At 37.9% G+C, this 20,057-nt stretch overlaps 1 protein-coding gene across 1 annotated transcript in view; it reads left to right on the forward strand.

Moving 5' to 3' along the window:
• The first annotated feature begins 534 nt into the window (after nt 1-534).
• LOC107767579 (zinc finger BED domain-containing protein DAYSLEEPER-like) overlaps nt 535-20,057 on the forward strand; it is a 29,257-nt gene continuing 9,734 nt past the window's right edge. Inside the window, exons 1-4 of the mRNA XM_075245883.1 lie at nt 535-1,070; nt 1,251-1,411; nt 1,750-1,969; nt 2,089-2,594. Coding sequence (XP_075101984.1) covers nt 535-1,070; nt 1,251-1,411; nt 1,750-1,969; nt 2,089-2,594 — 1,423 coding nt within the window. The remainder of the gene's footprint in view (nt 1,071-1,250; nt 1,412-1,749; nt 1,970-2,088; nt 2,595-20,057) is intronic.

Here is a 20,057-nt window from a genome sequence, read left to right on the forward strand (position 1 = left end):
TCTCTTCCGCCTCTATTTACAGTTCAGTCCAGTGAAGACCAAGCTTCCGCCTCTCGTCTTCACTCTTCATTATTTAGTAATTCAGTCCTCTCGAAGTCTCAAGTCAGTGAACTCCAAAGTCCAGTGAAGTAGAAAACTCCTCTCGAAGTCTCAACTCTCAAGTCTCCACAGTTCGATTTCCAATCAAGAGCAAACGACGCAAAACCCTAATTGACAGTAAGCCTGGCATTCTCTCTAACTATTAGTTATTATTGGTTTCATTTTTGCTTTTTCCCTCTCTCTTAGAGCTCAAATGTGATATTTTTCACCTTTTATTTCATGGCAAAAATCAAATAATGTGTGTTTTTTGTGTCTTTTTTTTGTGTGAGTTAGAGAGAGATTACAACATCTTTATTTTGAATTTTCATGTTGTTTTTTTCCAATTTTTGTATGTATGTATGTATCAATTTGGCTTTATGTTCTATTTTTTATGTCTCTTTCATGTTCTATTCTTCTACTTCTGATTTTATTTTGATTTTTTGTTTGTTTTGGTAGATGGAAAACGAGGCAGAGACACATAATGAACTTCAAATTGTTGAAAAAGTTGGTGAAAGTAATGCTTCAACTGATTCCACAACCAACAATAGTGAATTTGAATCTGGTTCGAAGAAACGAAAAATGGTTAAAGAAAGATCAATTGCTTGGCGCTACTTCAACAAGTTCACTGATGCCGAGGGTGTGAAAAAAGCGAAATGCAAGTATTGTTCAGAAGAATATGTAGCTGATACCAAGCATAGCGGCATAAACAATTTGTTATTGCATATGCCCAAATGTCCGACCAATCCCTACAAGGAAGAAGGTAGCCAGACAATATTAGGTTTTCAACCGAAAGATCTAACAGGTGATGTTTCAGTTATCCCTTGGAAATTTGATCAAGAGACATGTAGGAGGGCTTTAGCTCGTATGATTATTAAAGATGAACTTCCCTTTATTTCTGTTGAAAAAGATGGATTTAGAGACTTTGTGAGAACTTTTCAACCTTTATTTCATATTACATCTCATACTACTATGACTAGGGATTGTCTTGAGATGTACCATAAAGAGAAACTTGATTTTAAGTCTATTCTTAAAGAATCAAAACAGAGAATATGTATTACTACTGATACATGGACTTCAATTCAAATAATAAATTATATGTGTGTTATAGCCCATTACATTGATAAGAATTGAAAATTGCATAAAAGGTTATTGAATTTTTGTCCAATTACTAGTCAAAAAGGTCAAGATTTAGCTAGTGGTATCGCTAAGTGTTTACTTGAATGGGGAGTGGATAAAGTATTTACTCTGACGGTTAATAATACGAGTTCTAATGATGTGATGGTTAGAGAGTTATCCAAGCAATTTACTAGATGGAACACTAACTTGATAGAAGGTAAGCATGTTCATGTGAGATGTATGGCTCACATCATCAATCTAGTTGTTCAAGATGGGTAGAGAGAAGGGAGTGTGTCTGTTGAATGAATAAGACAAGCTGTTAGGTACATAAGATAATCTCTCGCAAGATGGAAAAAGTTTAAAGAATGTTGTGATCTTGATAAGATAACTTCTAAAAAATCATTGTGCTTGGATGTTCCTACTAGGTGGAACTCCACATATTTGATATTGAAGGTTGCTACAGTTTATGAGGAAGCCTTTACAAAATATTGTGATATTGATTATGGTTTGATGTCATGTATTCTAACTGCATTTGTGAGGATGGACAACCTGCAGGTCCACTTTTAAGTAGTGATTGGGATAGTGTAAGACGTATTGTGAAGTTTCTAGAAATTTTTTATGAACTCACCTTGAAAGTATCAAGTACACTTTATATTACATCTAATGTGCACTTTCTTGAAATGTGTGTTGTTGATTCTTTTTTGAAAGAGTTAATGCAAAATGAAGATGCATTCTTGAGAGAAATAGCAAAGAATATAAAAGAGAAATTTGACAAGTATTGGGGGGATCCACATAAGATGAATAAAATAATTTTTATCTCATGTGTGCTTGATCCACACCATAAGTTTAATACTCTTTCATTTGCGCTTGGTGCTATGTTTGGAGAAACAGTAGGTTTGAAAATACAAAAGGATGTGATACTTTGTTCAATGTGTATACAATGAAAAATGGTGGTAATGGTTCATGTCCATCTTCTCCATCTTCTCTATCTTCTCCATCTTCTCCATCTTCTTCATCATTGCTCTCAAAATTCATTCTAGATTTAAAGAAGCATAAGAAATGTGACGGATTTGATTCTAAAATGGAGTTAGATAAATATTTGGGTGAAGATGTTGAGGAAGACCATGAAAAGTTTAATATTCTGGGGTGGTGGAAGTTGAACTCACCTAGATTTCCCACTCTTGCTGAGATGGCACGTGATGTGCTAGCCATTTCGATTTCTAGTGTTGCCTTAGGATCAACCTTTAGCACCGACGGACGCATACTTGATCCATTTAGGAGTTCATTGACTCCTCGATTGGTTCAAGCTCTTGTGTGTGTCCAAGATTGGCTTCGGAATGAATCAACAACTCCGGTTAAAATTGAAGAAGATTTAGATAATCTTAAACAACTTGAAGCTGGTAAGCCTATCTTATTACTTGTGTTTAATGTATACTTTATTTGTATGTTTATTTAGATTACTTCTAAACTAATTTCTTGTGTTACTATCTTATTATACATAATTTATTAATATGGGAAGAGAGCCTTGCATCGTCGACATATAGTGATTTTTCATTTGTTGTACAAGCTCAGGTATTTCGTTATACACGTGCTTCTTGCTTTGTTGTATGTTTCTGGAATCTGGATAGCTTGAAGCCTTGAACTGTCTTTTTCTTTCTCTAAAAATGCTCTTTGAATTATTTGAAATTGCAAATGTTTAACTGGTTGTCTCACAGTCCTACTGAGAAACTGAGATTGAGAGCTATATTTGGCCTGGTTGCTGGTTTGTGTTGATTGTTGCGGCTTCCCAAAAGTTGGAACTTGGAACTCTTTTATATTGTGTAATCTGTTAAAGAACTGTTGGGGACTTTAGTTTGTTTTGTTTTATTTTGCTATGACAGTATGGTTTGAAAGACAATTGATTGTGTTTTGTTTAGGGTCTTCATTTTGGTTTGGTTTGAAACTTTGAAAGATAATTGTTGCATTATGTAATATTTCAGATTGTGGTTTTGTTTGGAGATGAATGGTGTTTACTGTCTAGTTGTGTGGGGAACTAGAGATGAATGGAGATGAATTATGTTTTGTTTGCATTCTGAAAATGCTCTTTGGTTCCGTCGTATGTATTTTATGGTTGGTTTTTAAAATTATTGGAGGATTAGCCCTTTCTGATTCTTTTTCTTTTATAATTATACACTAATATTTCCTATATGTGTAAATTGAACATTGTTGACCAACCTTTCTGATTCAAAAGAATGAAACCTATTTTTATTTATTAGTGTTGCCAGCATTTGACATGTCATTCATCTTATTTTTATGCCGTGGAGTATAATTGTTTTTGAATTATTAGTGGTCGTTCTTACTGAAAGATATAATTGCTTAATTTGTATTTGGAAAGTGATTGCTAGCATCTGTTTATGTACTTTGAACAAGTACTCCAATGAGTGACAATCCGATCCGCCAATCCAAAAAATTATCCGATCCAAAGTTTAAAATCCGATCCAATGTTAATTTTGATCGAATTCGGATTACCCTTTTCAGAATTCGAAATCCGAAATCCGAATTCAAAATATGCTAAATCCAATCCGATCCGTGCACAACCCTAATGACAACAAGCTAGGATCGTTAAGTAATCACATCTTTAGACTGTTATCTTTGGAACTGAAATAACGAGTCTAAAGTTTCAAATTTTAGACATTCAGATCTGAAGTTAGACTATGTCAAATCCTAACTTCATACCAAAGTTTGAAGTTAAAATGCAATTAGAATTTAGGAGCTGAACTGGAAAAGAAGAAGCAGCATCATGAGCAATTTGAAGTTTACCAAAATTAACTAAACTTTAAATTAGAGTATGTTTTAAATGAGAAAACATTAGCGTAAGACACATCTTTGGGACCCATCCCAAGTGCATGTACAACTCTTGGGCTCCACGCTCATTCACATTAGTCCAGGGCAATACTCAAAGTTGATTAACTCGACAAATGAGGTTAGAAATTGACATTGTGTGTTTGTTGAAGAAAAACATTCAACTTAAGCCTTATTAGTTAGTTGGAAATTCAACCAACACTGAAGTTCATCAACATAAATTGAATCAACAAGAGATCATATTTTTCTTTTCAAAATACTATTTGATCTAGCCACATAACAAGCTTAAGTCTAGATTACTTTTAATATATATACATGTTTGACCAAAAATTATGAATCTTCGGTTAAACTAATTAAGTAAAAAAATAAGGGGTTAACTCTAGTTAAAGATACTGATTTTAGATCTGAAATCAATTTACGTGGATAACGCAAGATAGTGTTAGAATGGATTTAAAGCAATATGTATTAAATATTGAAGGTTAATAATAGAATGAGAATAACAAGCATTAAATAACAATAAATGGCACGAAATGTAATTAAGGAAAATGATTCACCCAATATTGAATGAGGTAGATGATTCCTCTTTATGACAATTATGTGGGACAAATAACTATGGAAAACTTGGAGACTTTCTCGGATCTGATGTGAAATGTGTAGAATAAACAATGAATCGAATCTCTTTAGAAATGTAATGTTTGTATTTATCTAGAGAGTCAACTTTTCAAGAGTGTTCTTATCAAAATCAATGATACATGCCCTTTACCTTATCTCTCCCTTTCTATTCATATGGGACATGCTCCTATTAGACCTGAAATTACAAGCACAGAGAATATTCAATGCAATTCTTCCAAATATCCTATTATAAAACTAGCCGTTACTGTTGCTTTAAACGTTTGACCTCGACCATAACTGACTGCTCGACAGTAAGTTCTATTATTCATTATTCGACCTTGGCCTAATCACTTCTAATAATATCTCCTCGTGTCGAATTCCCTTAGTCAAAATTTGGCTAATACAGTTAGTCTCTCCGCTTATCGAGGTTAATTTTTGGCGACCTCGATGGGCGGACTTCGGTAGTCACAATTTGAGAGATTTAGGAGGGCAGGTCGAGTAATAATGCTCACGGAAAGGTGATGATGTGGCGCTTTGTGAGCCATAACTGACCGTTACGTCGATTTAGAATGATGTCATAACATCATGCATCATTATTACACATTTTCTCGATACATTACATCATTTTTCGCGCCTCTACCGTTTCAATTTTTTTGTAGTGATGCTTTGTATCCTCGATTAAGGTGCCTGGGTTTCTTATAAATAGGGATGGGAACTCCCTATTTGATTTGTTGCATTTTCAAACATTCGAACCTCCAGGCTTTTCTTTCTTCTTCTCAGTGCCCTTGCATCTGTGTTTTTCCTGCTTTCAGCGATTTCTGCCATTACCACCTCCTTTGTATTTGTAATTCCTTTGCATATATATAAGTAAAAATGGCTAGTGCATCTTCCAACCCTGAGGGGACCTCTAGCCTGGTTCCATTGACAGTGAGCATGCCCCCTCGCGATAATGGGGCTGCCATTGTTGTAGAGGATGGAAGCTTATCCCTCGCAAGGAAAATGCTAGGTCGGTCTTCTCGAAGCGGCCTGAGGACGATCTTGAGCCCATTGAATCTGAAATGGACGTGGCTGCCCTTGTTGAGTTTAGGGCCAAGTTTAGAATCTCGGCCCATATCGACCTTATCCCGGCGGGTCATGATGTAGTACAGGTTCACCGCTCCGAATATTGCACATTCTATGCGTTTCCGTTACTTGTGGGTGTCGCACCTCCTTTTTACCGGCCCCGCGGGGCGCGTGGGGAATTTTCTACAATTGAAGGACAGTCGAAACGGGATTTATTTAATTATTTCAGAGTCGCCACCTGGGTATTTTAAGGCATCCCAAGTCACCAATTTTAATCCCTGAATCGAGGAGAATATGACTCTGTTTATTATTCTGCGAACCAGAAATCCTGAGTAAGGAATTCTGTTAATCCGGAAGAAGGTGTTAGGCATTTCCGAATTCCGTGGTTCTAGCACGGTCGCTTAACTGTTTTTATTATTGGCTTAATTATCTTGATTTTACTAAATACGTTTTTATTGCATGATTTTACTACCGCTTTTTACTTATTGTTTACAATTATATGGACGAATTACGCGTACGTATATTCGTATTATATACTTTTTATAATTACCGGGGATCGTGCCACGCGTACGTGTACACAATAAAATTGTCCATGTTATAGTTTTTATAAAAAATATATATTCGAAAATTAAAAATAAAATCAGGAACATCATCACCCTTTTTATTTAGATAATGAACTGCACACCTCGGGTTATATGAAATTATTTTGACATCCGCGGAGAAATCATTTTTATTAAAATATTCGCTCGAAATTGCGCGTACGCATAATCCGAATTTGCTTTTTTTTTTTTTTTAATATAATCAGGGTGCGCGAACGCATCCCTGATTGTGCAAAATCTTTGTTAATAGTATTATGGCCTTTTTCCCCAAATTGTTTTTTATATCATGAGAAATCTCCATTTAAGATACCCTTGAATTCTTGAAAAAGAACTTGCAATTTATTAAATGTTACCCGTCGATTATAATTTCCGGATATAAATTATATTCAGCCAGACTATTCAAATTCAAAGAAAAGCGTAAAAATATGATTAACACTATTTTCGGCAAATACAACATATATATCTATATGCCCAATAATGAATTGTATATGAAACTAAAAATGATTTATAAAGGGAAGAATATTTTTCAAGAACTTTTATTATTTCTATTTAGTGCAAGTCCTATTTCTAATTGTCGTTGATATAAAGTGTTGCAATTTGTATATCTCATCTTATCATATACTTGCTTTTAATTTAATAGGCCTAATTATTTATTTAGGATGGTAAATAGGCATCAAATTGATAAGAGAGGGAATTATTATACAAATTGATTAACAACATTGCCTTACATGCCACATATTTGTATGTCTTGAAACATTCGTAGCACTTTAACATCATAATGAGCCATAACAACTCAACTTACCATCCACTAATGGTTCTATAGATACCTGTTATTATGCCACATAAGAACGTACAACTTATATCATTCCTTCCACAACTAAATCAGGTATCAGAATAAACTAGCAATATGGTTTTGACATTTTCACGCTATTCTTTATTCAACTAACAACGTCACAAGGCCTAGTTAATGACCAATCTTTATGTCATGTTTCCTACCTTGACAGTTCAAACATGACTAAACTAATGAGATGAAGGGCTAACATTATTACAAAGCTTTATACGAATTTCAAAGTAAGACAATTAACTCATAGCTATCAAATTGAATTCACTACTAATTAACTAACATGAAACAAAAAATGAAATTTAAACTGATGAACTTGGACAAATGGAAAACAGAATTGCAATTCAAGCTTCATTGATTAGTCATGTTGAATCTCTTTCCAACATAAAATTTAAAAGACATGTACCTGAAAATGAAGGTAGAAGGAGTAAATTTCAGCAGTAGCAGCAATAACAAAATCAGTAGAATGTACCGATAACACAGCAAGTCTGAACAAGACCCGTTAACCCAGATGAATAGTGACAAGAACTTGAGGGAAAGATTTCAGATTCAAACTGAATAATATTCACACAAAAATAATTGCACAAACAACGGACTGATTCTAGGAGGATAACATTTTTTCAGATTTCAATTTCTTCCTGTTTCGGATTCCTGTTTCTGACTATATTTTCTTTTTTCTGTTTCTGTTTTTTTCTTCCTATTTTTTAAAACTCTCCTCTTAAAATCTGATTTTTTCTTCTCCTTTCTTTCTTTCTGTCTTTCTCTCCTTTCTTTCTCTCTCAAAGACTGATCTTTTTCTCTTTTAAAATCTGCTTGAAAGCTCTCTTTTTTCCTTGTTTTTCTTTCTTCAAAGAGCTCCCCCCAAATTTTTCTCTTTCAAAAATCTCCCATTAAATCAGTCCCAATCCCCCTCTATTTATACAGGGCTGTCATGTACCCTTCTAGTGCTGCCTGGACCCTTTTCTCCTTTTAAAAATCAGAAAGTTTTCCATTAAAACTGCTTTTGAATACTTTAAATCTAAGTGCTCTTATCCTGATTTTTCAGCAGCCCATTACCCTTTGTTTCCCATTAGTATCTTAAATTATAGCCAACCAACATTCCACTTTCAGTCCACTATTCTATCACATTACCCTCACTATTCTGTCCCAAAAAATGTCCCAGATTTCCTACTGTAATTACTGTTATTACTGCCTTAAATTCAGAATCTAACAATACAGATTTTAAAATCTGTTTAAGCAGCTATAACCAATCCTAAAGTTTTAGACTGAATCCTAACTAAGAATGTAACCTTCTAACACAATTACATCTAATCAACATTTGTAAAATCACACTGAATTCAGAACTAACATCATAACAACATATTACTGAAATTATTATAACAATTCAGACTGGACTTAACATTGAACCAAGATCAAACACACACAGGAGCATTGTCAATATACTGACAATGCCCTGTTCAGAAAACAATACATACACATCATACATTTGAATTTACTGATTTGTAAACAAACATGATTTAATTAACGAGTATTAATCAGTTGATTATTTACAACATTTGTCCATAATCAGTTTAAAACAATAGAAGCAGATTGTTTCAATCAGCATTATCATAAATGAGAATTCATAATATAACTAATCGACGAACTTAATCGAGTCGATTACTTACATTGTGAATAATCACAACCAACAGAAACAGTTTCATATTTTGATCATATAGACGGGCATGAGACAAAGATGACAGAATTAATCAAAACAAAAATATGAAAAATTAACAAGTTATTAAAACAAACGAAAATACATACAGAATACACATACAGAAATAGAAAAGTACCTCTGAATTTTAATCAGACTCGAACTCAACTTGGCTTCGGATTTTGTTTGAAATCAAACAGACCTTAGTCGAAGTATTTCTATTGAAAATACTTTGACTAAGGTCGATTAAACCTCAATCTTTTGTCTGAAGTGAACAGAATCCAAAAGTCTGGTATTTCTAGGGTTCTTGAAGGTTCGATTTGGGACTTAACCATTTCTGGTCAGATTCGAGGGGGACCAAATACGACACAAGGGTGAGGGTAGCCTAGGGGTCATTTGGTGTCAGTTTAGAACGGATCTGAGTTTGTTCTTGTTTGGTCCGAATCTTCAAAAGAAGATTCGAGAAGCTCGGAACTGATTCGAGCCAAACAAACTTCAGATCCATAATGAGGCATGCTAGGGGATACTATGGTGTTATTTTGGAAGCCATTGGAAAGGTTTGAGTTTTCAGACCCACCTTCGATTTAGTATTCGAAGAGTTGGGGTCTGATTCGAAGGAAACTAAGGTCAGATTTGTGTAGAGGATGTTCAGGGGGTTCTAGGGTGTTATTTTGGTGACCGGCGGCATTGATGCCGCCGGGTTTCAGGCGGTGGGATTCTAGGGCGGCTAGGGTTAGGGGTGGGGTTTGGGGACGATGATGAACAGTGAGAGGAGGGGGGGTGTTCAGTTAGGGGCCGGGGTAGGGGCTTGGGCCTTATATAGGGGTGGGGTGGATTGATCTCATCCGTTGGATCAATTAAGATGCACGGTTGAGATCAATCCACTTATCCAAACGACATCGTTTGATTTAAGTTGGGGAAAGGGGTCAACCCGGGGTTGAAATGGATCGGGTTTGGGTGAGTTTTTAAGACCGTGGGATCAAGATGGATGAACGGTTCAGATCTAGTTGCCCTTAAACGTCGTCGTTTCATTTATGCAAAAGCTGAACTGGACCGTTTGATTGCAATGAATCAACGGCTCAGATTTGAGGTATCTCATGCGGCGTCGTTTAGGCTTGTTCGGATTGGACCGGACAGGGGGATGTTGGATTGGGCTGTGGGGGGGGGGGGGTAATTTGATTTGGGCCTGGATTTTAATCCAGGTCCAATTTTTATTTTACAACTTATTATTTTTTTTATTCTATTTTATTATTTATCATTAAAAAAAATCCTAACAAAAATTATGAAACAATTTTTAACCTTACACAAAATATTAATCACTTCATAACAACTATTCAACATACAGATAAAACATTAATCACACAGTGGAATATAAAAAATAGAACAAAATGCATATTTTGGTGATTTTATTTAAATTATCTTTCAAATACATAATTAAATCCTATATGCATGCAACATGTATTTTATTTTAATTTTCATTTTATTATGACAAAGTAAACATTTACGGACATACAACAAATATTTAACACCACGCAAATTCAAAAAAATTACACAGTAAAAGAAATTTATTTTATTTTTGATTTATTTTGGAGTAGTTTTCGTAAGGCAAAAATCACGTGCTCACAGCTGCCCCTCTTTGTGCGGAAACTCGAAGAGTTTTTCGTGCAAAGATAAAGTGAGCGGACACGAGCGATTTTTGCCCTTTCAAATACTCCGTGGAAGCATTTTTTGAAAGATTTGACCGAACCTCTGCTTCAAAGGTTTCCTACATATCCTTGGCTATAAAGGAATCAGGTCAATGTAGTTCGGGAAGTTTTGGGTAGCTGGGACTACCTTGGGGCTGTGATGTTACTGCTGCTTCGTGCTATTTTTACTGCTTGCTGACCTCCTTATTATACCTTACTTCAAAGGTAATACAAAAAGCTAAACTAGATTATGGTACAGGAATTATAAAAAATCTTATCTAGATCATGCCCTTGAGTTTCTTGTTGTCTTGATATCTTGGTGACTCTTGGGCATTTGACTTATTTCGTTTTCCTTTTCATTGCGTCCCGTATTTTTTCATCTGTTTGGGACTCTTGTTGTTTCTTGCTGGGGATTTTTTTGGATTCCTCTGCTTTATTGATTCTAAGTGTGCTCCTTTTTCATATGAGCGGACTTTTGATTTCAACACTTCAATTGCATTCTCTCGTTCTCCAGGTGGGTGCCTTGACTGCTTCTTTTCTTTCTTCATCCTCGTTCTCCAGGTGGACGCCTGACTTCTTTTAAACTTCTTCATCCTCATTCTCCAGGTGGACGCCTGACTTTTTTAATTCTTATCCTCGTTCTCCAGGTGGACGCCTGACTTCTTCAATTCTCCATCCTCATTCTCCAGGTGGACGCCTGATTTCTTCAATTCTTCATCCTCATTCTCTAGGTGGACGCCTGACTTCTTTAATTCTTATCCTCGTTCTCCAGGTGGACGCCTGACTTCTTTAATTCTTATCCTCGTTTTCCAGGTGGACGCCTGACTTCTTCAATTCTCATCCTCATTCTCCAAGTGGACGCCTGATTTCTTTTTAATTTCTTATCCTCATTCTCCAGGTGGACGCCTGATTTCTTCAATTCTTTGTCCTCATTCTCCAGGTGACGCCTGAATTCTTTAATTCTCATCCTCATTCTCCAGGTGGACGCCTGACTTCTTCTTTTCTCATCCTCATTCTCTAGGTGGACGCCTGACTTCTTCAATTCTCATCCTCATTCTCCAGGTGGACGCCTGACTTCTTCTTTTCTCATCCTCATTCTCCAGGTGGACGCCTGACTTCTTCAATTCTCATCCTCATTCTCCAGGTGGACGCCTGACTTTTTTAATTCTCATCCTCATTCTCCAGGTGGACGCCTGACTTCTTTAATTCTCATCCTCATTCTCCAGGTGGACGCCTGACTTCTTTAATTCTCCATCCTCATTCTCCAGGTGGACGCCTGACTTCTTTAATTCTTATCCTCATTCTCCAGGTGGACGCCTGACTTCTTTAATTCTCATCCTCATTCTCCATGTGGACGCCTGACTTCTTTAATCCTTCATCCTCATTCTCCAGGTGGACGCCTGACTTCTTTAATTCTTATCCTCGTTCTCCAGGTGGACGCCTGACTTCTTTAATTCTCATCCTCATTTTCCAGGTGGACGCCTGACTTCTTCTTTTCTCATCCTCATTCTCCAGGTGGACGCCTGACTTCTTTAATTCTTCATCCTCATTCTCCAGGTGGACGCCTGACTTCTTCAATTCTCATCCTCATTCTCCAGGTGGACGCCTGACTTCTTTAATTCTCATCCTCATTCTCCAGGTGGACGCCTGACTTCTTCTTTTCTCATCCTCATTCTCCAGGTGGACGCCTAACTTCTTCTTTTTTTACCAGGTATTTCCTGACACAAATATTGTCTTTGCCCTTGTTTTAAATCAAAGAAAACTTCGTTAGTTTAAAGCAGGGTGGTTAACTGGGGTATTCTTGCCGATGGTGAGGCTTCTCTTCGTCTCTTTTTTATTGCCTTGGAATGGTTGAAAAAGACCGTTTTGTCCTTGTAATTGATCCTTGACTATAGGATTTCCCTCTGTATGTTTTCCTTCAAATCCTTTTAACTGTAATCATATGTCCCTTCTGACTTTGCTGATCCACTTTTGATTTCACTTTTCTTACACCAATATCTTTTTATCTCCCGCCTTTCATGGCCGTATTTTGCATCATGTAACCTTGAATCTTGGTAGTATACCTTGACATTCCTTCTTATTTGTTTGGAATAAAACTTATCTCAAAGCTTTAGAAAAGTAAGATTATTAGTGACGAAACGCGCTGATTTCGACAATTATAGAATGAAAAGAAAAATCTAAATTTGGATGACTGTCGGAGAAGGAATAACACTTATCTGATTGGAGTTACTGACGCCAATGATCAAGGTATGCATTTCGGATTAATCAACCCAGTCTTTTAATCAATCTCCTCTCAATTGTCTTATTTTTGTTTTCCCCAAAATTTCCATAATCCAACTTCATTTTTCATTTCACAGACCTGTTGGACTTGCAATATCTCAAAGAGTTTTCACTGATAAAACTTCCTCATTTGTTCATTTCTCACTTCCTTTTTGCCTTATGGTGCCTACGAAGGTTTTCACCAATAAGACTCTCTCATTTTTACTTTTCTCTCAACTTCCGTCGCCTTATGGTGCCCGTGTGGGTTTTCACCTATAAGACTCTCTCATTTTTACTTTCTTTTCTTATTTGTACCAGAGTGTTATGAACCATCTTCATTTGCTTATCTCAGCATTTTTCTAAGATTGATCGAAAGGTCTTTTTGGTATGGGGTTAGAAATGGAAAAGGTATTAAAAGCTAAACAGTTCTTGGTATGGGTTAAAAATTACAACTCTTGGAATCTTTTTCTTATTTGCAATACAGTTTCTTTGCCCCAGTTTTTGATTGGGGTCACTTGACATAACCTTTTGTGCACATTATGTATATTGTGCACCCTATGACCGAGCCGTGAGGCGCCTACGTATCCTTCTTTGAGGAATCAGGTCAAACGTAGTTCACTAAATAATAGTGATTTTCTTTTCTTTTTTTTTATTATTATTATTGTTACTTCAATTTGATTTTCATCGATTCCAAGAGAGGGTAGGAACGAAACAAATATGGCTCAAAAGGGAAAGCAAATGGTATAGTGTTTGGATAGCAGAATAAATTGCCTTTGTCATTCCAATCTTCGAAATAATGCTAAATACAAACATTCAAAAGTTATGCGTAATATCTCTTTACCGCGTCAGAATTGATCGTCATGTCCATGCATTTGCCTTCAATATCTGTTAAGCATAGTGCACCATTCGACAATACTCTGGTCACAATGAATGGTCCTTGCCAATTCGTGGCAAATTTGCCTTTCGCCTCAACCTGATGTGGAAGAACACGTTTCAGCACATGCTGACCCACTTCAAACTTCTGTGGACGCACCTTTTTGTTGTATGCTCTTTCTATTCTTCTTTGATATAATTGACCATGACATACTGTGGCCAATCATTTTTCATCAATCAAGTTTAACTGTTCTAGACGGGTTTTGACCCATTCATCATCATCAATTTTTGCTTCGGCGATGATCCGAAGGGAAGGAATCTCAACTTCTGCAGGAATTACTGCTTCAGTGCCATATACCAACAAATAAGGAGTTGCTCCTACTGAAGTGCGAACAGTAGTGCGATATCCCAATAATGCAAATGGTAATTTTTCATGCCATTGTTTTGAACCTTCTACCATTTTCCGAAGTATCTTCTTTATGTTTTTGTTGGCTGCCTCTACTGCTCCATTCGCCTTGGGCCGATATGGGGTAGAGTTGCGATGTGTAATCTTAAACTGTTGACATACTTCCTTCATTAAGTTGCTGTTAAGATTAGCACCGTTATCTGTGATGATCACCTTCGGGATTCCGAATCGACATATGATATTTGAGTGGACAAAATCGACCACAGCTTTCTTGGTCACTGATTTAAATGTTTTGGCCTCAACCCATTTGGTAAAATAATCAATGGCTACCAGAATGAACCTGTGCCCATTGGATGTTGCCGACTCAATTGGTCCAATCACATCCATGCCCCAAGCAACGAAGGGCCATGGTGCCGACATTGTGTGCAATTCGGATGGTGGAGAATGAATCAAATCTCCGTGTATTTGGCATTGATGACACTTGCGCACAAAACTGATACAATCTCACTCCATGGTAAGCCAATAGTAACCAGCACGGAGGATCTTCTTTGCTAATACATATCCACTCATGTGGGGTCCGCAAACTCCCGAATGTATTTCAGACATGACAGCTGTAGCTTGTCTGGCATCTATGCATCTTAATAATCCAAGATCTGGTGTTCTTTTATACAAAACTCCTCCGCTTAAGAAGAATCCATTTGCCAATCGTCTAATGGTCCTCTTTTGATCTCCTGTGGCTTGTGCGGGATATATCCCCATCCTGATATACTCCTTGATGTCGTGGAACCATGGTTCACCATCAAATTCTTCTTCGACCATATTGCAATAAGCGTGCTGATCGTGGACTTGAATATGTATCGGATCTACATAAACTTTATCCGGATGATGCAACATTGATGCCAAGGTAGCCAATGCATCGACAACCTCATTATGGATTCTTGGAATATGTTGGAACTCCACTGATTGAAACCGCTGACAAAGATCATGTAGACATTGTCGGTATGGTATGAGCTTCAAGTCTCGAGTTTCCCATTCTCCTTGAATTTGATGTACCAAAAGATCCGAATCTCCCATGACTAAGATTTCTCGGATACCCATGTCTGCAGCTAGCCTTAACCCCAAAATGCAAGCTTCATATTCAGCCATATTATTGGTGCAATAAAATCGCAATTGAGCCGTAACAGGATAGTGTTGCCCTGTTTCAGAAATGATTACGGCTCCTATCCCGACTCCTTTCATGTTAGCGGCTCCATCAAAGAAAAGTTTCCAGCCAGGTTTTTCAATTCGCTCCACCTCGTCGATATGCATTGTTTCTTCATCAGGAAAATAGGTTTTCAATGGCTCGTATTCCTCATCGACCGAGTTTTCGGCTAAATGATCGGCCAGTGCTTGAGCCTTCATTGCAGTTCGAGTCACATAGATGATGTCAAATTCTGTGAGCAATATCTGCCACTTTGCTAGTCTTCCCGTTGGCATAGGCTTTTGAAAAATGTATTTCAATGGATCCAACCGAGAAATGAGGTAAGTAGTGTAGGATGACAAATAGTGTTTCAATTTTTGAGCTACCCATGTTAGGGCGCAACATGTCTTTTCCAGATGAGTATACTTAACCTCATAAACTGTGAACTTCTTGCTAAGGTAGTAGATGGCCTGTTCTTTTCTGCCAGTGAGGTCATGTTGCCCCAATACACAACCAAATGAATTTTCCAAAACTGTTAAGTAAAGAATCAAAGGTCTTCCTGGCTCTGGCGGGACCAACACGGGTGGGTTCGACAAATACCCTTTTATTTTATCGAACGCTTCTTGACACTCATCGGTCCATTTGACCGCAGCATCCTTTTTCAACAATTTGAAAATTGGCTCACAAGTTGTTGTGAGCTGAGCAATAAACCTGCTGATATAATTTAACCTTCCCAACAAACTCATTACTTCAGTTTTGTTCCTGGGAGGTGGCAATTCTTGGATGGCTTTGATTTTTGATGGGTCTAGCTCGATGCCTCGTCGACTGACTATGAATCCTAGCAACTTTCCAGATGGAACTCCAAATGCACATTTGGCAGGGTTAAGCTTGAGGTTGTACCTGCGAAGTCTTAAGAAGAACTTCCTCAAATCCCCAACGTGGTCGGCCTGATGCTTTGATTTTATGATCACATCGTCCACGTATACCTCAATCTCCTTATGTATCATATCATGAAACACTGTGGTCATTGCTATCATATAGGTTGCTCCGACGTTTTTTAAACCGAATGGCATTACCCGGTAGCAATAAGTTCCCCATGGTGTGATCAATGCCGTCTTTTCTGCATCTTCTTCATCCATTAGAATTTGATGATACCCGGCATAACAATTCACGAAAGATCCTATATCATGCTTGGCACAATTGTCGATCAAAATATGGATATTGGGTAATGGGAAATTATCCTTTGGACTTGCTTTGTTGAGATTGCGGTAGTCGATGCATACTCTAATTTTGCCGTCTTTCTTTGGTACAGGAACGATATTAGCCAACCAAACAGGATATCGAGTGACGCGAATGACCTTTGCTTCCAATTGTTTGGTGATTTCTTCCTTAATTCTCACACTCATGTCAGGCTTGAATTTTCTCAGCCTTTGCTTGACAGGAGGCACTGTTGGATCGGTGGGCAATTTGTGAACTACTAAATCAGTGCTCAGGCCCGGCATGTCGTCATATGACCATCAAAAACATCTTTGAATTCTATGAGTGCTTTAATTAACTCTTCTCGGATCTTTGGTTCGAGATGGACACTTATTTTGGTTTCCCGGACATTACTCGTGTCCCCTATATTGATGTCTTCGGTATCACTCAAGTTAGGTTTGATTTTTTCCTCAAAGTGAATTAACTCTTTACTAATCTCTTCAAAAACCTCATCTTCATCATATTCTGATTCATAATCACAATATATTTCTTGAATTATTACTTCGGAACCAGATTGATTTTTAAGACTGGGCTGAGGATTCCTCATGCATGCCATATCACTTGAGCCAGCGTAAAAAGAACTGTACAGAAAAAAAGAAAAGAAAAAAAGAAAAGAAAACTATCAGGAATGATAATAAAAAGGAAACTGCTTTTTATTGGATGATGAAAGATAACAAGGTTTGCACACTTCAAACAAACTGTAAGATAAGCTTTAGGATTACAACCCTGAAGTAACCCAAACAAACTGAAAGAAAATCAAAATAAACTACCAAGACTCCTTTCGAATGGGGAGAGGAGTGGCTTTTCAATTATTAAGCTTTGTTTCTGGCCCAACGAATTGAACTTCTGCGTCGCTACACCCTTCTCCATTTTCCAACATATTCACATCATCAAACAATTTCTCGAATCTTTCAATTAATTCTTCCTCAGGATTGACCCGGGATTTAGGAATTGTTGTTATCGGGCGGTTTTTAACACCGGTCTTGACAAAAGACTTTGACAGACGTGGGACTGGTTTTGGAAGAACCCATGCTTGGTGTTTCAACTTCCTGGCCTTTATTACGTCATTTACAGTGGGTGTGAACCCCAAACCGAATGTTCCCCAGTTCTCGGGGAGAGATACTGGTTGTATAATTCCTTGCAAAGATAAGCCCAGACCTTTGCCGGGTATAAAGCCATTCTTTAACATTTCATAAGCTACCATGACTGATGCAGAGGATATCTTTGGATTCGGAAGGTATTTCCCCTCTGGAATTTTCTCCACCGACACTGTGTCGGACACTTGGTATACCCATGGTCCCTGGTCATTTTTTGTTCCCTCGACTGGTATAATGGCACTGCTGCGAGCATTTAAACTTTCTTCCCCATGCACAACTATTTCTTGATGATCCCATTCAAACTTGACAGCCTGATGTAGTGTTGACGGGACTGCTTTAGCAGCATGGATCCATGGTCGACCCAACAACAAGTTGTAAGAAACAGTTATGTCCAACACTTGAAATTCCATTGTGAATTCAACTGGCCCTATAGTTAGTTCCAACACTATGTCGCCAAATGAATCTCTGCTTCCACCGTCAAACCCCCGTACGCAGATACTATTCTTCTGGATCCTCTCCTCTTTAATTTTTAATTTGCTTAAAGTGGAGAGAGGGCATATGTTTGCACTTGACCCATTGTCAACCAATACCCGGGTTACTACGGAGTTTTCACATTTCACGGTGAGGTAAAGAGCTCTGTTATGCTCGGTACCTTCCACAGGTAATTCATCATCAGCAAATGTAATTCTGTTTGTTTCAAAGATTCTGTTGGCTATTCTTCCCAAATGATTTACAGAGATCTTTTCAGGAACATGTGCCTCATTCAGGATTTTCATTAAATCCAGACGGTGCTCCTCTGAATGGATCAGTAATGACAACAATGAAATTTGAGCAGGCGTCTTCTTTAATTGATCCACAACAGAATAATCACGGAGTTTCATTTTTCTTAAAAACTCTTCAGCCTCTTCTTCCGTCACAGCTCTCTTTGTTGGTGTTGGATTATTTTTAGTTTTTCTTAACTCTTCGGGAGTAAAACATCTTCCCGAACGAGTCAAGCCTTGTACCTCATACACTTCTTCCTTGACTTCTTTTCCCTTGTACATTACAGTCACCCGTTCATAGTTCCATGGGATGGCTTTGTTATTGATGACCGGCAACTGGATTATAGGTGCGATAATAACCCGATCTGTACGGGCTCCTTCCACGAATACAATGGGTTTGTTAGCAACCCCTGGTACTATCACTTTCGGCCTTTCTTGTTTTGGAGCAACTTTGCTCGATGATCCCTCCTTGTCTACCACAGATGATTCATCGCCATTTCTGCTCTGTTTAGGTACCGACTTCTCCTCTGTTAACTGCTTATCTGGTTTGGCTTCATGAGACTTGATCATCATGACAGTTTGTGACGGCTTCTTTGTCTCCCCATCAGCTTGTATGATTTCTATCATATTGGCCTCTTGATGGGCTGGCATTGGATTTCTATTGATATTTGGGGCTTCGGGGGTTTGAACCTCGATTTTATTAGTATCAATCAGCTCTTGTATTGCATTTTTCAAATGCCAGCATTTCTCCGTATCATGGCCTGGTGCACCGGAGCAATATTCACAGCTAATGGTGTAATCCAGATTCTTTGGCGGAGGATTGGGTAGCTTGGATTGTATTGGTCTTAGCATGTCTAGCTGTCTCAGCCTGTGGAACAGACTAGTGTAAGACTCTCCCAATGGAGTGTAAGTTTTCTTTTTCTGTTCCCTTTCTCCCCTGAATGCTGGCCTGGGCCTGAAACCTGGTCCTGGATAGGCTCGTGGGTAAGTATTTGGTATGGCAGGAGCACGCCAATTGGTATGAACAGGTGGCTGATTGTATGCTTGAGCATGGTTAATGGAAAAATGAGGCTCTGAAGGGTGATAGTAGTGTTGGGATGAATCATGGTGGTAAGCTGATTGGTGAGGTCGTTGTTGATTATAGTAAAGCGGTGAACCTCTGGGTCCCGACCAAATTCCTGAATCAACTACCGCTGCTTCCTCCCTCTTCTTTCTTCCGATTCCTCCTACCCCGCCTTGAATAGCTTGAGTAGTTGCCTTAATTGCTGAATAACTCATAATTTTATTTGTTTTGAGGCCTTCTTCCACCATACCTCCCATCTTCACCACTTCGTTGAATGATTTCCCAACCGCTGAAACTAGATGGGCATAGTAAGTTGGTTCCAAGGCTTGGAGGAAGTAGTCTACCATTTCATTCTCCTTCATAGGAGGATCCACTCGTGCTGCCTGTTCTCTCCACCGGAAACCATACTCTCTGAAACTTTCATTGTGTTTCTTCTCAAATTTTGTCAAAGATAATCGATCTGGGATGATTTCCAGATTGTATTGGAAATGGTATGCGAATGCCTGTGCCAGGTCATCCCAGGTGTACCATCTCCCATGGTCCTGGCGTGTATACCACTCCAAAGCTGATCCGCTTAAACTTTGACTGAAGTAAGCCATCAATAATTCATCCTTTCCCCCAGCTCCTCGCATCT

Source organism: Nicotiana tabacum, chromosome 3 (assembly GCF_000715075.1).
Source record: "Nicotiana tabacum cultivar K326 chromosome 3, ASM71507v2, whole genome shotgun sequence".
In the NCBI taxonomy this organism is placed as follows: Eukaryota; Viridiplantae; Streptophyta; class Magnoliopsida; order Solanales; family Solanaceae; genus Nicotiana; species Nicotiana tabacum.